Below are 20,639 nucleotides of genomic sequence, written 5' to 3'. Positions count from 1 at the left end.
TTCAAGGTCCCCTGAGTCCAAAAACATGATTTTTGGGTGTTGGTCTGTGTGTGTGTATGTGTGTATGTGTGTGTGTGTGTATGTCTGTGAACACGATAACTTCATTCCTAATTAACCGATTGACTTGAAATTTTAAACTTAAGGTCCTTATACCATGAGGACCCGACAATAAGAAATTCAATAAAATTCAATTCAAGATGGCGGAAAAATGGCGGATAATTACTAAAAAACCATGTTTTTCACGTTTTTCTCGAAAATGGCTCTAACGATTTTCTTCAAATTTATACAATGGATAGCTATTCATAAGCCCTATCAACTGGCATAAGTCTCATTTCAGGGAAAATTTCAGGAGCTCCGTAATATTCTTGAGAAAAATGGCGGATAATGACTAAAAAACCATGTTTTTCACGTTTTTCTCGAAAATGGCTCAAACGATTTTCTTCAAATTTATACCATGGATAGCTATTTATAAGCCCTATCAACTGGCATAAGTCTCATTCCAGGGAAAATTTCAGGAGCTCCGTAATATTCTTGAAAAAAATGGCGGATTATGACTAAAAAGCCATGTTTTTCACGGTTTTCTCGAAAACGGCTCCATCGATTTCTTTCAAATTTATACCATGGATAGCTATTCATAAGCCCTATCAACTGGCATGAGTCTCATTTCTGGGAAAATTCCAGGAGCTCCGTAATATTCTTGAAAAAAATGGCGGATTATGACTAAAAAGCCATGTTTTTCACGGTTTTCTCGAAAACGGCTCTAACGATTTTCTTCAAATTTATACCATGGATAGCTATTTATAAGCCCTATCAACTGACATGAGTCTCATTTCTGAGAAAATTGCAGGAGCTCAGTAATATTCTTGAGAAAAATGACAGTTAGGCTACTAAAAAACCATGTTTTTCACGATTTTCTCAAAAACGGCTCTAACGATTTTTTCAAATCTATACCCTGTATAGTTATTTATTAGCTCTATCAACTGACATGAGTCTTTTTCCTGGGGTACTAATGGGGGGTCCACCCAATCCTTGAGAAATGGACTTTGTAACCTCCTTCTCGTGCATGAGATAGGTAGGTACACGGTTTTTACTTTTTCTTCTTCCATATACCGTGGGTACGGTAGGTAGAGCAGTTTATAAAAAGAACACAGTCATAGTCAAGATATTTCATCTGTAGAACAGCTGTTTTGACGAATTTCAAAAAATATCATCGAATTTCATAATTTACATAAAGGAAAAAGTACTCTGAAAACAATTGTATATACACATAGGCTATACAGTAGTCTGATCGTAGTTGCAAATATGTTGCCGTCAATCGTTATTATGTTATTCCCCTAAATTATTCTCGTTTGATAATGAGGCTTATAGTTCAATGAGCAAGGAAAGTTGTGTGAGTGTACCACACCAGATTTTTTCTTTTATATTATCCTTGAAATGCAGAATTTCCAAAAACCTTGTATATACGTCGACGCGCAATTAAAAAAGGAACATACCTGTCAAATTTCATGAAAATCTATTACCGCGTTTCGCCGTAAATGCGCAACATAAAAACATATAAGCATTTAAACATTAAGAGAAATGCCAAACCGTCAATAATTTTTTGGTAATGAATAGAAACTGAGTATATGACATTATAAAAATAGAGGTAAAACTGTGTGTTTACTTCATGACTAGTTCAAGCTTATGCTACATAATCGGATCAGTTCTCAAATTATTTTAAATTATCAACTATAGTCAATTATTGATACCATTTTTGACACAAATATTTACAGTTGATGAATTTGAAAGGGCACATACAATCACAGCTAGGGAAAAAGTACATAGTTATGAAGTTCTATGAAAGATGACAACTTTTGAATGATAGTCTAATATTAACAATACAGCAAGACACACTGAATTGAATCTTATCCTTGAGACCAATAATAATTTTATGAACAAATTCTTATAACACACTATTATTATAAAAGGAATGTAGTAATAAGATCAAATTGACATAAACTAACGCTATGTAAGGCTATGTAAGGCTTTCTTTTCATTCAGAGAGTAATAATTAATTTCTCAACTGAATGCAGACTGGTTTGCGACTGGTTTCAGACTGGTTGCAGTTGAATGGTTGCACATTGCCTCGTGGTATTCTGGCTCAATATTTCAATGAATTTGCCTTGTTTGACAATTTATTTCGTTTACATAATATGAATTCAAAGTGATTTAAAAACTTTACCCAATATTATAAACATTTCATTGAGGAAATATATAAAATTTATTTATATCAGTCTTATGACTTAATTTTATGAACACTTTACGATCATCAAAGACAACAAATCCTGATAGAACAGGACAAAATTAAGTTTATAACATGTTGCAACTACCAAAACTGTACAATATAATAAAATTTGATCAGCGCCTGGATTGGACGGTTATTTAGGTTAAAATAATGACATGATTTAAGTTGCTTCCGAATGAATATTTCAAATCTGTAAGAGAATACAAAAATATCAATTAAAGGAATTGAAATTAGAAAACAGGAATAACAGTACAATAACAGAAGAATAAGGAAATATAATATGTTTTAAAGATTTATATCAACATCTACAAATCAAAATGAATGAGATATTCTAGTATATCTATTTGTCTATTGACATGATAATTCTCGATTATAGATCATATATTACTGTTACGAGAAGATAATATGATATGTATAGAAATGAATTACTATTGAGAAGATAAAAGTTGTAATTAGAACAGCAATATCTTGTTGAAAAACTGAGAATTATCACACAAGTGATAATTCCCAAGCAGAAACCTTGACAAAGTTTTAGGCCGGTTACAGAGCTGGACCAACCTTATGCGCACGGTCAGGACCATGCGTTTTGGGATGCATGAATAGGTTGCAAGAATATTTTGATACAATTTATAAAATGTTTGGGATAAATAATAAGAATTATTATCATTCGAAATAAAAATATTACCAATCAATCCAAAACAAGCTGGCAGCATAAAATTTACGAGAATATCATCTACTCTTAATTTCAACAAGACACATATTTGGTCGTCATCACACTAACAAGCTACCATGACAGAGAATTGATTGGTATTATTATAACTAGTGATTTTAGAACTGTATTATATTTTGCAATAGATGAGAACAATGAGTTTCACAAGTAATAACAAAAATAATGCAATAATTTAATTCTTATTTCCGATTCTGTGGACTTTTATAATATTTCCTGACTGGCTGGGTTAGATGGAAAAATTGAGGCGAACCGAAATGATTTTCAACAGTGAATTAATTAATAATTCGACATGAACATTAATGTTATATAAAATTTAAAAATGTTGAATAAAATATGAATATTAATAATGAACTCTGCTAAATATCCCATGATTTAGCAAATCGATTTCCGGTAGTTCGGAAATAATTTAAAGCTTTAGGTCTGATCATCATCCTTCCCATGACCCTGGTCCAAAAGCCTGGAATTTGTGAGGATAACACTTATCCTCTGTAAATAGATGAATTCCAAGTTTCTAATCCAAGTACATCTTGTTTAAAGTAGTTTTGGAGTTTTTCATTTAATGAAATAAAAGTTCACCTCTTACCAAACTCACAACTTGAATGCAAATTGCATCTTATTCGTCCGTTGCTCTTCTGAGTTCCATTATCATAGACCGACTAGTCTTCCTTTCTTCAAATTTTGGAGTTTTTTCTTGTGCTTGTGATTTACTTCTACTGGATCCACTCTCATCAGTTCTCAATTCATCATAATCGTACTCATCTAAAAGAAAACAATAATTAGAAAATAAAAACAAGTCACAAGTAAAATTCATAATTTTTAATTAACTAGATATAGGTACCAGTATTTCGTGATATTCTTTGAGAAAAGAAAATATTACCTTTTTCATGATAACCATTTTACAAGTCAAAAATTTATGATAATTTGATTATGACATGTAAAACTTGAAATAGTAATACAATAAAGTTTGAAATAGTAAAACAAATAATTGGTACAGCTTTTCTAGATTTGTGAGCTACTAACTAGTAGCTTGTGGTTAACTTTATTCTAAATATGTACAATTATTACATAAATAAACATGAAAATATTCTATAATCATAAAATTCTTACTGTCTGTGGTAATCACAAATACGACCAAGATCAACTTTGATAGTGGTTTTCATTCCACATTAGAAAAAAAATAGTTTATTCATGATTTCATTCAAGTCACAAGTAAATTCATCATTTTTAATCAACTATACCAGTATTTCGTGATATTTTTGAGAAAAGAAAATATAACCTTTATCATGATGTCATCATCATCATTTTACAAGTCAAAAATTGATGATATTTGGCTTATGACATGTAGAACTTGAAATAGTAATACAATAGTTATACAATGGTTAAAAGAATAGTAACACAAATAATTGGTACAAATGGTATCAGCCTGAAATATATTTTTTGTGACACTAACACAAAATATTACGAACTATGATATACGATTGGAAATGGCTGAAAGAGGAGAAAATAGTTTAAACTTGCCTTCAGGTTGATAATCCAAATCTCCCATGAATAATTGAGTTCCAAATCCAGCGAAGAACATTTGATTTCCTAGACAATACACGTATGAAATTAATTAGAACATACAGATTATCGGATACATTCTAACACTTAATTCTGTAAAGAAGACTGAAATATGAGTTGAGATATTAAATCAGACAATGAGTAAAAGCATTAAAAACTCCAGTCTTGAGCAGTGCTATCATACTATTCATTCTCAGATACATTGAAAAGTCTAGAATAATGGACAAGTATTAAAGCAAAGCCGTTTGATTAAACCAAAATTCCTGTTTGCCGATACATGCTGATGCACTTTAGACACAAATAAATCAAACAACAATGCGATAGGTAGTGAGAAGTATGGTAGGTAACACTTTCATCGCGTCATCTCTACCAATCTTGCGACTGAGTTTTCGAATTCTTTGTAGTATGTATCAATGTCATCTCTATAGAACCATTGACTACCTTTGTGATGGTTCGACCATTGAGAAAATATAGCATCAGAAAATATACCATGCTATACGACGTTTATCTTCCAAATTTCACTGCTAACTCAAGCCGATAGTTCACGTAGTTCTTTTCGTAAAGCTACATAACGCTGGTAGTAGTCTCTCATACAGTGCCGTTCTTACACTCTCACCTGGCCAAAACAGTAATAATCGTCAGTAGTCGACAGTAATCGGCTTGAGATAACAAAAACTTGGCTTGAAATTTGGACAACCTTTACCATGGGATATTATGCTATATTTTCTCTATGATTTGACATTGTAACTTCGTAGCATGGAAGATTACATGAAGATCGAGTTAGATTGAATTATTGACGAAGTTATTGGTGAAGCTGGATAAAAACACATTATTTGAAATGGAAATAAACATTTTTTCCATCATACATTTTTTCCATGAAAAACGAGGCACCTTAAGCAGAAAGATTTGAATTCAAGTCCCTAAATGCGCAAATCATCTTTGAGTATATAATTGGCAACACTAAATAATAATACTTGTATATTACAGAGTGACATTGATAATTTCAACTAAACAAAATACTATTCTATGATATCCAGGGAGAATAAATTATACCTAACTTAAACAATGCATATTTTTCTGTGATTGGGAATTGAATAAAGAAGACTCACCATACTGGTCACGAGGTGCATAGATGTGCCACCAAGAGACAGCAGCAATAAATGTTATGAAAAAGAGGTTCGATGACACGCCTAACGCAGCCGAAAGTAGAGGCCAGTGAAACATGAGATAGCGCAAACCAGTTAAATGGGCCTGGATGTGCAATGTGGCTGAGTAGAACTCGATTTCAAGAGCTTGTATTTCCAAGTAGACATCGGTGACAGGGTGATTCTGCAATTAAATTGAATGTCAAAAACATATTATTGTCAACAAATAATGTCAATATGTCAGTAATTTGTCTTCAAATTTTCTCATCATGCGTTTAAATCTTGCGTGTAATTGGTGAATCATTATTTCCTATGTTTTAAAAATATATAGAATCAATTATTTACTGCAGATCAGTTCATTGTTATTTGCTGAACAAATTCAATGAATATTCCACAAATTATTTTCATCTTGAAAAAACAAATACTCGAACCTGAATCTTAGATGCATATGGTGTTATCTCCAGTTGGCATTAGGATTTCAATTTCAGACATGAGCATAAAGTTTTCTTGTTCTTTGAAACGAAAAGAGAATCTAGGACTACAGGACTTGTTCATTTAATTGGAAAGTTCCAGAACATTATTTTATCAATCGAGTATAAATTTAGTGAATCATTTACCAAAGTTTAAATGTCTAGTCAAGCAAGACTGTAGCGGAGGAGTGCTACATTAGAATCACTACGCGGATCTTTTTTTTTATTGAAAACAGTATGCTTTGTCAAATTGTAGCACAGTTTGGCTCTTGGCTCATTGTCATTTCTCTTCGAATAAAAGAGCAATCAATCACTTCTACATATCAAATCAAATTTATTTCATCAAATTGAAAACTATACAATGTATGAATCCTAAAAATAATAGATAAGCAAGAAATAAAAAATAAGATTTCAATCAACACATAGACTCTTAAACTAAAGGTAACTCGTTTTCAATCTGACAATGCCAACAATATCTAGGTTTGTGCGCTGGCATCGGTACATGGTACTACACTGATAGAATTGTAAGGAAAAATGTAGAACACTTTTATATTCACAAAAAGAAGAATAAATGTTCGAGAGCGAGAGAAGACAAGGGAAAAAGAAAGAAAATCTTGAAATGTATATAAATATACAGAAGTTTTCAATTACTACAAGATATTATTGAATTCACCCTTCAATTTTATCCAATCCTTTATTACTTGCAAAGTTGACTTTGAGATCCTGTTCATAGAAAATTTTCCGAAATACAATTGATTAATTTATGGCATATATGATCAAATTGCCTCCTACACACAGTAAAATCCGTTCGTGGTACAGGAAAAATGGTAGGTGAACGAAAACTGTACTTTTTTACATGAGCTGTGAACGGATTTTTATTTTTATTCAGGTAGGTGACTGGGGTAATTGTGAATAGTTTTTACAAGTTTGAAACCTTTTGAGTTGTATAACATTGAGGGTTGAGTGTAAGAGAGGGCTGGCTGCGCCCTAACTCCGCCCTCCTAGGTAAAAATAAAGGCAGCTATTCTATTCTATTTATTTGAAGCCTGAAAAATTTGATTTTCTTATAGAGTGATATTCAATTCTTTCTCTTTATTTTCGACTAGTCAAACATAAAAACTACAACAATTGAACTTCATTGAATTACTATTCAAAATTACCCTACTTATTCACAACTACCCCAGATCTAAAGGGGTATTTGTGAACAAGTATTGTAATATTATGTCTTGCAGAATCATAGCTTTCAATTTAATTATCCTCCTATGATATTTGAACATTTATACCAACTATTGATTATCTGAAATCAATCAATAGTTGGTATAAATGTTCAAATATCATAGGAGGATAATTTAAAATTGAAAGCATATGGTTCTGCAAGACATAATATCAATGTACCTAGAATAAATATTCTAGGTACCTTGCATAATATTAAAGTATCTTTATTGTATAAAATCATATAGACACCATTCTTGATTGATCAATCTAAATTTGTGTTCACAATTACCCCAGAATAGTAGTTTACAATTACCTCACATGAAGTATGAGTGAAAATGAGTAATCTAGAGTGATCTAGAATGTCTGGTAGTACTCTGGTTAGGAAGGTGAATAAAAAACAACACTAGAATACATGGAATTGATTTTATTTCTCAAAAACAAGCTTGATTCATTTTTCTAAAACAGCCACAGACCCATTAAATTCATAGATTATGAATTATTAAGATAATAGATTATGAATATTATTATACAAATTATGAATAGATTAATCATAGATTGTCAACTGTTTCCTGTCGACTTCTTTTACGTCAGGTTGAGGCAATACGCTTACATCGTACAAGCTTACATCATTTTCCTCTACCACAAACTGAGTCGAACTATAATTATAATTATTATTATTCGTTCAATTTACCACCTACGGAAGGGGTATTTGGATATGTCGATAATATGTTTTCAAATCAAGTCCTATTTCAATTGCTCTATCTATCATTTGCTCTTTCATATCCAGCTAATGACGGATCTCACCATCATCGTCATCTTTATCTTGGACACAGTATACGTATTTGTTGTGTGTTGTATTTCTGGAGCCTACAATGAGATCGACCAGTAGAAATGTGCCTGGTCGTATTTTTTGCCAATTAAGCTGGTCATAACCTACTTCCTCAATAGTTTCTCCTATAATTGCCATTTCAATAGACTGCTCATCATCTTCTGACTCATCCCAAAGATTTTCTTCAAGAGACATTTTCTTTGAAATAGGTCTACAAGTATTTTTCAAATTGAAGTCAAGCTTTCTCTTGAGGTTTGGTTTTGTTTTTTTCACCTTTCTTCTTAGATCTTTCAATTTTCTTCTCTTCTTTCACCTTTTCTTCCAATCCTTTTTTCTCCTCGGCTGCTTTAACTTTTACCGAAACCTCGTCTATTGTCAGGACCTCTTCATATCGCTCTGGTTTCAATCGTGGGATTTTTCTTTCTTTCTTTACAAAAGGTTGTCCATCATTGGATCTTGTAGTTTGATCAAGCATATTTTTTGCCATTGATGAAGTAAATATTTCAATTATACCTGTTGGTGTTCTAGGAATCTGTTTTTGCTGTGTCTTTTTTGGTGTCACTGGATTATTTTTGCTCATATCAGAGTCATTCATGTTGGTAGAACAAGTTGGTTCAGAGTGAGAGGGTGAGCTGTTTTGCTTACTTGGAGTTTGAATGAGTTCAGAACCGTTTTCATTTGAAATTGGTTGTGTAAAAGGAACAAGAGCCCAACTTAGTTTGTAAGTTTTTAGATCCTGAGGGTAAAAATGCTACCTCAGGAAATTTCCTGGCATCAATAGGGAATAATCCTGTTGAATTTAACCCTGATATAACATTTTTGTTCAACATTGCCTCCCTCCATACTTCACCAATAGTAGCAAAATCGGATTTTGTAAGTCGGCAGTTTCCTTGTTTTTCGATTTTTTACCAGAACTGATTAGTTTTTTCTCCCAACAACCTTTAATGGGTGCAAATACACATTTTTCAAGTGGCTGAATCTTGTCAGCAAGATGCCTTGGCAGTTTTATAAGTTCAATTTTGTTGTCTATTGCAGTCTTAATAATTCTGTAACTAATGTGGCTGGCATGACCATCATATAACAAAATAGCCTTTTGATTTGGACAGTTTTTGCTCTCTCTCAGACGTTCTACATGAGGTAAAAATCCATTACTAAACCATTCATGAAACTGGGGCTCTCTATCCACCCATTCTTTGATGCTGAATAAAGTGGGCCAGGATAAGGATTAGAAGAAACCCATCTAGCTTGTACTGATGCACCCTTATAAACTACAAATGGTGGCAAATATCCTCCATCTGCTGAAATTATTGCCAGAACAGTTATGGATTCTCTTCCAGAACCACCAATGATTCGTGTTAGAGGACTTCCTCTTTCCCCAATCGCTCTAACACGCGTAGGATCTGTGTTAAACCCACTTTCGTCACAGTTGAACATAAAGCATGACTTTTCTACAGATAAAATTCCACATTTGTTTACCGTTCTATTAAGCTCCGAATAAAAATAATAGAAAACATCAGGTTTCCTAGCATCTTTCCGCATCAACTGTGCAACATTGCTAAGAATGTCCTGTTTGTCATAAGGGTAACCCATACGGGCTCTGGCTTTGGTGCAGTTCACAAGGTCAATTTCATCAGATGATGAAAGTACTGTTGGCCGTCCAGAACCTATTTTCTCCAAAGATGTCTTCCTACCTTCTATCCTATAGAATATTACACTTTTTGGAACACCATATCTCTCCTGCGCTTCCATGAAGGTACATTGGCCGTTTTCCACATCTCTCACTACCCACAAGACATCTTCTTTGGTGTAGTTTGGATCGGGCTTTTTCTTCACATAGGTTCTTGCCATCTGAAGAAAAACATTCTTTTTTGCATTATTACACTTGAGTAATAAATAAAAATTGAAAAAGTAGAATCTGAGTTAATGAATAGGCATATGGTAAAGTAAAACAAAATCAATAGATTTTATATATTTCCATATTAAAAACTGGATGAATTGCAGAACCATGGTATCATACACTACACCATGATACACATCAATGGTTCAATTATGTTGAGATAGCCTACATAAACCTTCTAGTACTGTGTATAAGAAAGTCTTTGTTATTTGAATTTTAAAAAGGTTCCATAATATAAAAATCTGGTGTGGTACACTCACACAACTTTCCTTGCTCATTGAACTGTAAGCCAAGCCTCATTCTTAGACGAAAATAATTTAGGGGAATAACTTAATGACGATTGACGGCTACACATTTAAAACTATATGATCAAACCATTGCATATATTGTTTTCAGAGTAAATTTTCCTTTGTGTAAATTGAATTCTTCCATTCAAGTCACCAAGCAAGATAATGTCATCGTTTGCATTTATATTGTCAACTACTTTCTGCAATTGTTTGTAAAAGGCTTCCGATTCCTTCTTTTTCTCTGCATCATTCGACTCCTGCGGTGCATAAGCTGCTATGATTGTGAAGTTTCCTCTTTCATGCCTTATTCTCACAGTCATAAATCTTGCATTTATGAAAGAATAGTCTATAATTTTAGATTCCCAGGATTTATTGATGAAAATGGCTACTCCCTTACTAGCTCTTTGGTTCATGTCAACACCGCTATATAGCATGACATAATCCTCTCTATAGCAGCTATATGTCAACTTCTTTTTTGTTTCTGTGATGGCGGCTATTTTTTTATTATTCTCCTTTAGCAAGCAAGCCAGTTCTATTTCTTCATTTGTTAAACCCCTAACATTCCAAGTGGTAATTTTTACAGTATCCGTTATCCATTTCCTATATTTTTTTGGTTTTCCGTTAACAATCCGATTATTCCAGTCCTGATCCGAGGCTTTATTTTGTCGCTTGTCAGTAATAGAGAAGTCCCCAGGCCGCGGTACGAACGCTGCGCTGGGCAAGCTTGATGATGGGGACGTCATCTAGCTGCTTCCAAGCCTGCAGGATTTGTTCTCAGGGTTAACTCGCCCAGGTTCATCCGCCTCTTCCACCGTTTGGAAGTGTTATTTACCTACGCCTTCAGAGCCGTTGACCATTTGTTTTGTTCCGTTTCAGTTCACTACAATCCTATCTTTTATATCGGATTGAGTTATCCAGCCGCACCAACTTGGAGGCGCGCATCCTCGGGTAATGTAAGTTATTAGCTGAAAGATATCCTCCGAGGATGCCGGGACAAAGCGGCTTTGATAACCTTGAATTCATAATCAACTCGGATATGCAATGTACTTGAAACAGCTAGTAAGTAAAATATATATCACATAGTGGCTTATTTGAATAGATCAATTTATTAGATAAGATATTTATTTTCATGCAAACAACGGTAAAAAATTCAATTCACACATTCACAATAACCCCCAACAACCCCCATTGCGAGGTTAGGCTCAACTCACACTTACGCGACTCAGGTCGAGAGTATGTGTTTCCAAATGGTAACACTCAGACGAGTCGATTCTAGTCTCCGCGACGACACCATTTGAAAACACATTCTCTCGACTAGAGTCGAGTCTCTTCTCGACCTGAGTTGCGTAAGTGTGAGTTGAGCCTAATTGTGAATGGTGTACAAAAAGCCACCATCTTGTGTATTCCAATAGAAATAATGTCTATCTGAAAGCCAAAACAATATTATTTCTTGGATAATAATGTCAATAAAATAAGACTTACCTTTCTATCAAAATTTGCAACAAATATTATCTTATGCAAAACGTTGATGAAGTTTGAGAAGGTGACAAAATTGGAATGCTCACTGTTAACCTCAAAACACGCCTAGAAGTCAGAAATATGATGAGAGCTTTGGAGGGAAACCAACCATATATGATTTTATGTCAGTTTTGCCAACATAGTTGATCGGGAAAGTGAAATTTCCCACATGTTCACAATTACTCCAGTCAACCCTACACAATTGAATTTTTTACAAAACTTTGCCTAATTTTCAGTACTTTAAACTCGCAATATAATAGAGAGCTGGGGTAGCGTCTTTGTTTTCCAAAGCAAATTATCTGAGCTACTGTACGAGTATTACCAACTAAGTCCAGTTGAATTTTCCGTTTGAGTTCAACAAAGAATATAGAATTCTTGGAGAGTCTGGTCTTACAAGAGTATTAATCGATAACTGAATAATTAATAGAGTGATTAATTGGACAGTAAAACTCAGCTCTGAATTTGCACATGAAGCCACCAATGAGACTAATCATGATCAGTTATTTGTACAGAAACTATGTAACCATAGAATAACTGGAAAGCCCTAAATTATAATGTGATAAATAATATACCTTGTCTTCTTCAAAGTGGGAGTACAATTCCAACATAATTGTTTGTTTTTCCTCAGAACTACCGAGCACCATGAAAGGAGAAAGAGTCAATGTTGTCAGAATGGATAGTAACTGGCTTCGGTAATGGAGCATTGTCGAGCGACATGAATTGGAAACCATTACACCATCCTTGTCAGCCAGATCCGCACATACCATAAACATTCCTGAAATTTAGTAATCAATTATCATCAATATACCACATACTGCTGAAAACAATACATTAAAAATAACTAAAACTTATTGCGATAGAGCTATAGAAACAAAATACAGAGAAGTAATGAAAAACTAATTTATAAATTGATAATGGCATCGTAACCGAAACATGTTGTGAGTGAACAATTTTAAAAAAGGGTACTCAGATTTTTATTTTTATCTATAATTTTTACAGGATGGTGCAGGGAAACGAGAAATTCTGAATGTTATGGTCCGACTGTAAAGTCGCTAGATGTGCGTCATTTTGCACAACTGATGAGAACAAATTGCCATTTAATGATAATTGACTATTGAACTGGTTTGGAACGTGCAATAGCGATGAGAGCATTTTATAAAAAGTAGTGGTAAAACTGTCGTATGAAAAATATTTTGACGGCATTTGCACATTTGACGCTAGAAACGTATTCCTGTGGTACCAGGCCCGGCCCTAGGGGTGGGCGGACCGGGCGGCAGGTTTTGGGGGCGGCAAATTTAAAGGAACGGAAAATTTTAAAATACAAATAAATAATAGATTCATAATATAAAATGTGAATGGTAAAATTATATAAGAAGCTTTTCAACCTCGAGCTAATGAAGACTTTTCTAAGATCAACGATGTCCCAGGAACGTCTGAGTGGTCTAGCGAACATAAAATAGTTCAGTCCCCAGATCTTGAAGAATTGGTGAAGGAATTTCCCCATGCAAAGGCCAGACGAGTTCTACTTAATTGAACAGGTGTGTTAAACAAACTTGTAGAAATTGTAGTTCTAATTACTTAGCAAGTTAAATAGGCCTAATACTATGTTGCAGTCTACGTCTTAAGGCTGTGCAAAGGCTAAAAATAAACTTTCTTGTACTGGTGATATTTTTCAAAGTTTTTCGATTTGTACCAGTATATATCATTCTTAGGAAAACATTTTTTTCCAATCATTACTTTTTGAGATATGAACGCCTAAAGTTCAAATTTTTGGGACAGAACATTTCAAATTCGGTACGAGATGAATTCTTCATGGTATTGTAGATTGAATAAAACAAGAAAATTTTGAAACATTTTCTGAAAGTATCAATTTTTGAGAAAGTTATTCAATTTACAAAAAAAAAACTCAACTAAACGCTATTTTTGGTAATTTTTAGTAAATTGAATAACTTTCTCTAAAATTGATATTTTCAGAAAATATTTGTCTTATTAAATCAAAAATATCATGAAGAATTTATTCTTTGAATTTTATGGATTTATCTCGTACCGAATTTGAAATGTTCTGTCCCAAAAATTTAAACTTTGTGCGCTCATGTCTTAAAAAGTAATGATTGAAAAAAAAGCTTTCCCAAGGAAACTTTTTCATTTTGATAGCTTGATCCTTAGCGATCCTTGATCGTGTCCTTAAGCGCGCCTCTCCACTAGGAAATACTGACGTGCAACTGAAGTGAAGTGCAACTAACGGGTGATTCTCATACTACATAATCTCATGAGCTTATATCATTGTGCGAAATATCACTGTGAGGACAATATAGATGGTGATGATGGTTGAAGCTAAAAATGAGGTGTTTTTCACAATACAATAAGGAGCATTGGTGTCAGGTGTACCTGGAACTCTATATGAGATAGAGCGCTCTAACTTATATCAGATTGTAGAGCACAAAAATACGCCCAGAGGAATTTTGAATTATTATACATCTAAATGGTAACAATCGGAAGATATTGTTGATCAAAAACTAAAATTCATCAAAATTATTTTTTCTTCAAATTTCACTCATTTTTGAAAAATCATAACTCAGTACTCATTGGAGATAGAGAGTTCCGAATAATCTCATTTCATTCAGAGAATGAATTTTTGATCTTAAAAAAAGGCAAGAGCAAATTATTCTAATCAGCAAATCGCTGAAAACTGGAAAATGAACCTAAAATACGAGGTTTTTGGGCCACTCTGTATATAGCACAAGGGAATTTCACATGAAGAATTTGGTTCTGAACCTCTCTCATTTATCAAAATAAAATATTAAAAAATCAGAACTACGATATAAATTGCAAGCACACCCCCTTTTTTATGTCTATATTGACTGGACTTAACTGTTCCCCAATATTTATATTTGTCAAATATTTGTTTAAATGTCAATATATATATATATATATATATATATATATATATATATATATATATATATATTATATATATATATATATATTGTAAAACATATTTTTTTAGAGTTTTCTGAGACTCTGTGGTGTCACATCACAGCGGAGACACAATAGTAACGCTGGTTACACACTGGGCGGTTTATGCCGCGGCGGCGAAACTGCCGTCGCCGACTCGAAAAAAGTCGAGCTTACACATTCAGCGGAAAAAATACCGCCAAACATCGAGCGGCAAAATTACCGCCACATATGATCAGTAGCAAAAATAATTCTTGTAGTTCTTCATCGCAAATGTGTTGTGACTTCTCTGTTTCATGAGTGTTCAGTTAATTGTATTTTGCACATTTTTTAAAAGTATGTATTATTAAGTGTTTAACTCAAAATGGAAAGGCAACAACTTTTACCACTTTTGTTGTACCATCGAAGGAAAAGAGAAGACAGCAGAGAAATCGCCTTGTTTGGATTCATTGAAATGAACGTTTTTATTAAATCGACAGCGATATACAGCATATTACAGTTTTTTCCTTGTCATCCAGAGTTTCAAAATCCCCCCCTAATCTCCATACACACTTCCTCCCAAGCATTCCTTTTGCTTCTCGATCCTTAAATATGTCGAGGGTTTTGTCTCACAAAACTGGCCTCTGTTCTACAAATGATATTAACAACTCATTGTCTATTAACTTACTCATTTTCTCACATTCGTCAACCACAAACACTTATAACAATAAAAAAAAAAATAACCAGCTTACAAACTTTCAACAAGACACAATTTAAAAGGCTGATTTTCAAAGACCTCTGACTTGGAGCAACTGGGAAAGACGACTGATCAGCGGCGACGGTAGACAACCGCCAAATTTGTTAACGCCCATTTGGTCACGTACGCCACTGCGTAGACAAGAGCGGCAAAAACACCGCCAGCTGCAGTGGCAGTGGACGGCTGCACAGCTGCCGCCAACGGCAATATAACCGCGCGGCGTTTCTGCTGCCCAGTGTGTAAGCTTCCATTCAAGTCCATAGACTACTGCTCGAACGGCGGCGACGACGAAATTACCGCCCCGGCAGAAGCCGCCTAATGTTAACCGGCGTTAGGCGATCGCTCAAGGAAGGGGTGGAACCCGGGATTAACAATTAAAGACGGGATACTTGCGGGGGGGGGGGCAGTTGCCGATCTCGCCCAGAGCGGCAAAGTCCCTGGGGCCGTGCCTGTGTGGTACCTAGATATCTTGGGCAAAGTTCATCGTAAATGTCTTACAACAATACATGAATTGAAGAAAATAATTTAAATGAAGTCACTGTCATTCCCATTCCCCATGATATGCAACACTGACATTCCAGAGTTTTCATAACAGGCACAACAGGCTGCAAACGCCAATGCCATGCCATTTCATAGGTAATTTATTAGTTTTATGAATTTATTGTACCTAATTTCAAAATTTCCTGTTCCCTGCATCACCCATAAAAGGCTATGATTGCCAAATGTGATCACATCTTTTTGATATTATCTTTAAATGAAAAATTTACTAGTGAGCATTTCTATTGTAGGATCATAAATGTCATTATGAATACATTTTTCGTGGAAATTTCACTCAAAATTTCTCGTTTCTCTGCGCCACCTGTACAAGTATAGAAATTATACGATATAATAATTATATCACTTCAATCGACACTTGTTAAAATATTACACTGTGTCTTTCATAAACATTTTAAATGAAAATAATGAGCAACATTTTTTTAAATTTATTTTGTTTGTCCTGAACGCCAATGTATGAATACTACCTAGTTCCGAGTCCTGTATAACAGATTTGGATGAAAATCATACTAATTCTCAGAGTGCAGAAGTGGAGGATATCAACTATCCTATCTCTATCTAATTGAAGATAAATAAATATATGAATGATCAACTTTCCACATACTTCATCGACAGAAGTGCTTTACGGTGGAGAAAAGCACAATGCTTTAAACCAACTGAGATAATTGGAATAAACATTTTCGATTATTTTTTCTAGAAATAATAAATTTTTACATCTGAGGGTTTAGAAATGATTTACCTGTAGTCATCACAAAATTACTTACCCAGTTTAACATTAGCTGGAGATTCAGGCATTTCTAGTTTGAGGAATATCCTGTAGCTTTGACCGACCATCAGAATATTTTGGAGTTTTGTTAATTGTACATGTGCGGTGGGCCAACTCGTTCGTGTTGTATCAACATTCGACCTGATGGAAAAAATCCATCATTTAAACTCTTCTTCAATTTGTTGATACATATAAGTAATATCCTCTGACAATAATAATTGCTACAGTATAAAATAAACAAATAAAACCATATATCCAATTTCCTAGATTAATTCTGAGTTTTAGCAAGACCAGGTAAACATATCTCATATTCATGGGTCAAAGAATAAGATAATGACTTCAATAATATTATATGCGTCACAAAATCTATAAATATGAATGCAAAATGGCACTGATTGGTTCACTCAATCACTCATTCATAATCAACAGAACTAGAAATCTACTGGACCAAATACGTTCAAATTTGACAGGTTTGTTCAGTTGACCTTCTAGAGGCGCACTAAGAACGGATTAAAAAAATATACGTCCAAAATGTGCGTTTTCTGAGCATTTTCAAGATCTATTTGGCAAAAAATGGTCAAATTTGATAAACAGGCTCAGCGAGGTATAACAATGTTGTATTGGAAGGGTTTTGAAATAACTCCAAAAGACCATCTAAGAAGCGTTTTTCTTGCGTTTTCAAGGATATGCTCTAGATAGGTTGTCTTCTTAGCGTTTTTCTCAAATTAATTCATACTTAAGATGGTTAGATAGCTAGATATGGATGTTTGTTAACTTCACATCATTCCTGTTTCAAATTTTAAAGAACTACTAGACTGAAGTACAATATTTTTATAATATCTTTACCAAGGCTTCAACTAAGAAATAACTGAATGAAAATCCCAATATAAATAAATATTTTTGCATCTCTGCGCAACAATATTCAAATAAAACTGGTGAGAGAATCGAGCCTGGAAGTCTTTTTTGAATTTTTAATGGTGTCTGCTAATCCTATTTCAGGACGATCTAGCCGGGGATCCAGGTGGCGAAGCTCCCTGCCTAGATGGATGAGGCGAGCGAAGCGAGCCTGCCAGCTAGTATTTGATTTGTTATTGACTTCAATATAACTATATTATTGTTCATCACTCAATCTATTTGACAAAAGGCCTAGCCTACAATAATTATTATTTAAATTATGATACTTTAAAAAGATGCTAGTATTATAATGTTCTTATTCCAGTGCAATCATGTAAAGAAAAAACCTATCACTTCTTTTCATACGTTTGTAATTTAAAAAAAAAATATTTTAAATAAATTTTCTTGTTGGATTAGAAGCAATTTTATAAACGAATCTTGTTGGATTATTTTTATAAAAACTCAGTTGAGTTTTAATTGAATGATTGTTTCGAAATTATGTACGGTAGGCCTACTATAATTGAATATTATAGGCATTAAGTTGTTTTAGTGGGAGAGCAAATCTGGCTCAGGAGAGAAACTAATGCGTTATCAATTGACATTATAACCCTTGTGACCCTAAGGTCATACATTCAAAAAAGTACAATACTGTAAAATAGATGAGTACTGATTAATAAACAAGTTTTTAATGACTCACTATGTTCTTATACTATGAACCGGACATTACGCATTCTTTGAAACTAATTTTTAGAGTGAAGTCACTTTTAAGCTTTCCAAGAATAACTTACACACTTGAAAAAACAACTACCTTAATTGAAATCAATGGTGTATGAAATAAAAATATTAAGCAAACAAAAGCAATCTAGGTTTATATCATTTCATATCATCTTACATAAATTTAGTTTACAGTTCAGACCCTACAGGCCTATAATATAATTATTATATTATTATATAACTTCAATCAATTTGCTTTATTAATGAATAAAACTTTGTTGATATCATTGGCATTTTATCAAGTCAGTAGGCTAGTTATAAATTAGCTTATAACGTAATAAGGGTAGCTTATTCTATTATTATAGTTTAGTAATAGATTTTCCTTTATCAGTGAAGTCAATTTTCATTAAAAATGTGTCTGTATACAGTACCTACAATTATTGAAGATAATATTTTATAGTGTCTGAGGATAGGCCTATAGGCTAATACTATTTTGAACAGATTTGCAGAAAATGATACATTTTGATTTAATTGAGTAACATGTAACTGGTTGAATCTAACTTAATTATTGTAACTTTGCTACAATCCAATACAGTATAGGACTAAACATCTTGCTATAGTTATTTATGTAAAAAAACATCTTTTTTTTGTCTGAGTAACTTTATTTAAATTGTCTAACAAGCTGAAGAAATTTGAATAAATACTCACTTAAATTTTAAGTTGACTTGTCGAGTGTGTGAAACTGAAGGCATGTAATAATAGTAGAACGAAATATATAAAAATATTGACAACCATAAAATAAAAGCTCCAAACAGAGCAAACAATCCACCTTTAAAAAAATTATCCCAAATCAATTGAGCTCCTTCTGCCGTTTTATGTTTATAACGTTCAACACGACGTTTTATAAATCCTGGAATAAACATTTTAAAGAGTGATAATTGAATTCTTAGCACAAATAATACAGTTCGTTTGGAACGATTAAGTAGCGAAAATAAAATTGAAAAAAATTGAAACATAATTTTAATTTTGAAGAACGCACCAACAACAACCAGTTGTCACCAACAACTTATTCAATTGAATAGAAATCATGTTTGTCAAATCTTAAAATCACTAAAGGAAATAACTAATCTAATTACAATCGGAAAAATCGAATCTGTTTATCTCCTCCATACTAACTTCCAAGTTCCAAGTTATAAGTTCTAACCTAAAAGTTTCCTTGATTATTGTTTCGTTTTGAATCGACAATCGTTTGATTAACAATCGATACTGAGACATCTATTGAGAGTTTAATATCGAGAGTTTGATAGTCGTCGGTGCTCGATCCTCGATGTTCATAAACGATCTCAACGAGTCGAGATTACATCACGTGACTATGAGCACTTTGGTAAAATGACAAAAAAAAATTATTCAACTGAAATATTGTTTTTTGTACGTTGAAAAATATTCAACTCATTTAAATGATTTGTAATTAGCTACCAGCAATAACAATCTCATTGGTAATAATATTGGAAGAACTGTTTCGTTTATGCCTGAATGTGTAAACCAACACGTCCATGGAACACAACGAAAACAAATGTTACAAGTTAAAATAAAAAACAAGCAAGAACAATAATTGTAGGGTATACTGAAGAGAATATACCAATTATCAAGCTTGATCATGAATGATCACAAGTGCACTTTAGCATTTAACTACAAAATTAATCGAAAGTCGAAAATTACGAAATTGATCTATTGTTGCATAACTGAAGATTTCACGCTCAACGCTAAAAAAAGCTGCTGCAAATTGCAACAGTCGTAGGGAAATGCGGTAAATTACGAAATTATCCATCAAATCGAAGAGAAATTAATGATTCATAAGCTTCATAATCAGCTTGGAATTTTCTATCGATTTTAAAAATATATAAGAAAAAAAACAAAAATTGGAGACAAACGTGGTTTTTTAAATGCCACACTTTCAAGAGCAGATATCTCTAAAACTAGTATAGAAGATAGAAAAATTTGTGAGATAAATAATATTGAAGAAAATTATGAAACCTTTAATTTTGCATGGAATAGTCATGTCCGTAAGACGCATCGCTTTCGAA

At 33.3% G+C, this 20,639-nt stretch overlaps 1 protein-coding gene across 3 annotated transcripts; it reads right to left on the bottom strand.

Annotated features, from left to right (window-relative positions):
- Positions 1 to 1,591: 1,591 nt before the first annotated feature.
- Positions 1,592 to 19,795, bottom strand: LOC111048865 (seipin). Of its 3 annotated transcripts, XM_039424548.1 has the most exons (8): positions 19,264 to 19,777; positions 16,946 to 17,088; positions 12,508 to 12,710; positions 5,684 to 5,903; positions 4,533 to 4,601; positions 3,610 to 3,773; positions 3,539 to 3,540; positions 1,592 to 2,474 (listed from the first exon to the last, which is right to left on the bottom strand). In XM_039424548.1, the coding sequence occupies exons 1-6, from the start codon at positions 19,569 to 19,571 to the stop codon at positions 3,628 to 3,630; spliced, it is 1,089 nt and encodes a 362-aa protein (XP_039280482.1). In that variant the 5' UTR covers positions 19,572 to 19,777; the 3' UTR covers positions 1,592 to 2,474; positions 3,539 to 3,540; positions 3,610 to 3,627. The 3 variants fall into 3 exon arrangements, with proteins under 3 accessions (XP_039280482.1, XP_039280481.1, XP_039280483.1); XM_039424547.1 differs by lacking the exon at positions 3,539 to 3,540 and having other exon boundaries at positions 1,666 to 2,474; positions 3,598 to 3,773; positions 19,264 to 19,795; XM_039424549.1 differs by lacking the exon at positions 3,539 to 3,540 and having other exon boundaries at positions 1,666 to 2,474; positions 3,598 to 3,773; positions 19,595 to 19,775.
- Between the last annotated feature and the right edge of the window lie 844 nt (positions 19,796 to 20,639).

This window comes from Nilaparvata lugens, chromosome 3, assembly GCF_014356525.2.
Source record: "Nilaparvata lugens isolate BPH chromosome 3, ASM1435652v1, whole genome shotgun sequence".
NCBI classification, from domain to species: Eukaryota; Metazoa; Arthropoda; class Insecta; order Hemiptera; family Delphacidae; genus Nilaparvata; species Nilaparvata lugens.
The sequence above is the reverse complement of the archived record's forward strand: the minus strand, read 5'-3'. Positions and strand labels throughout refer to the sequence as shown.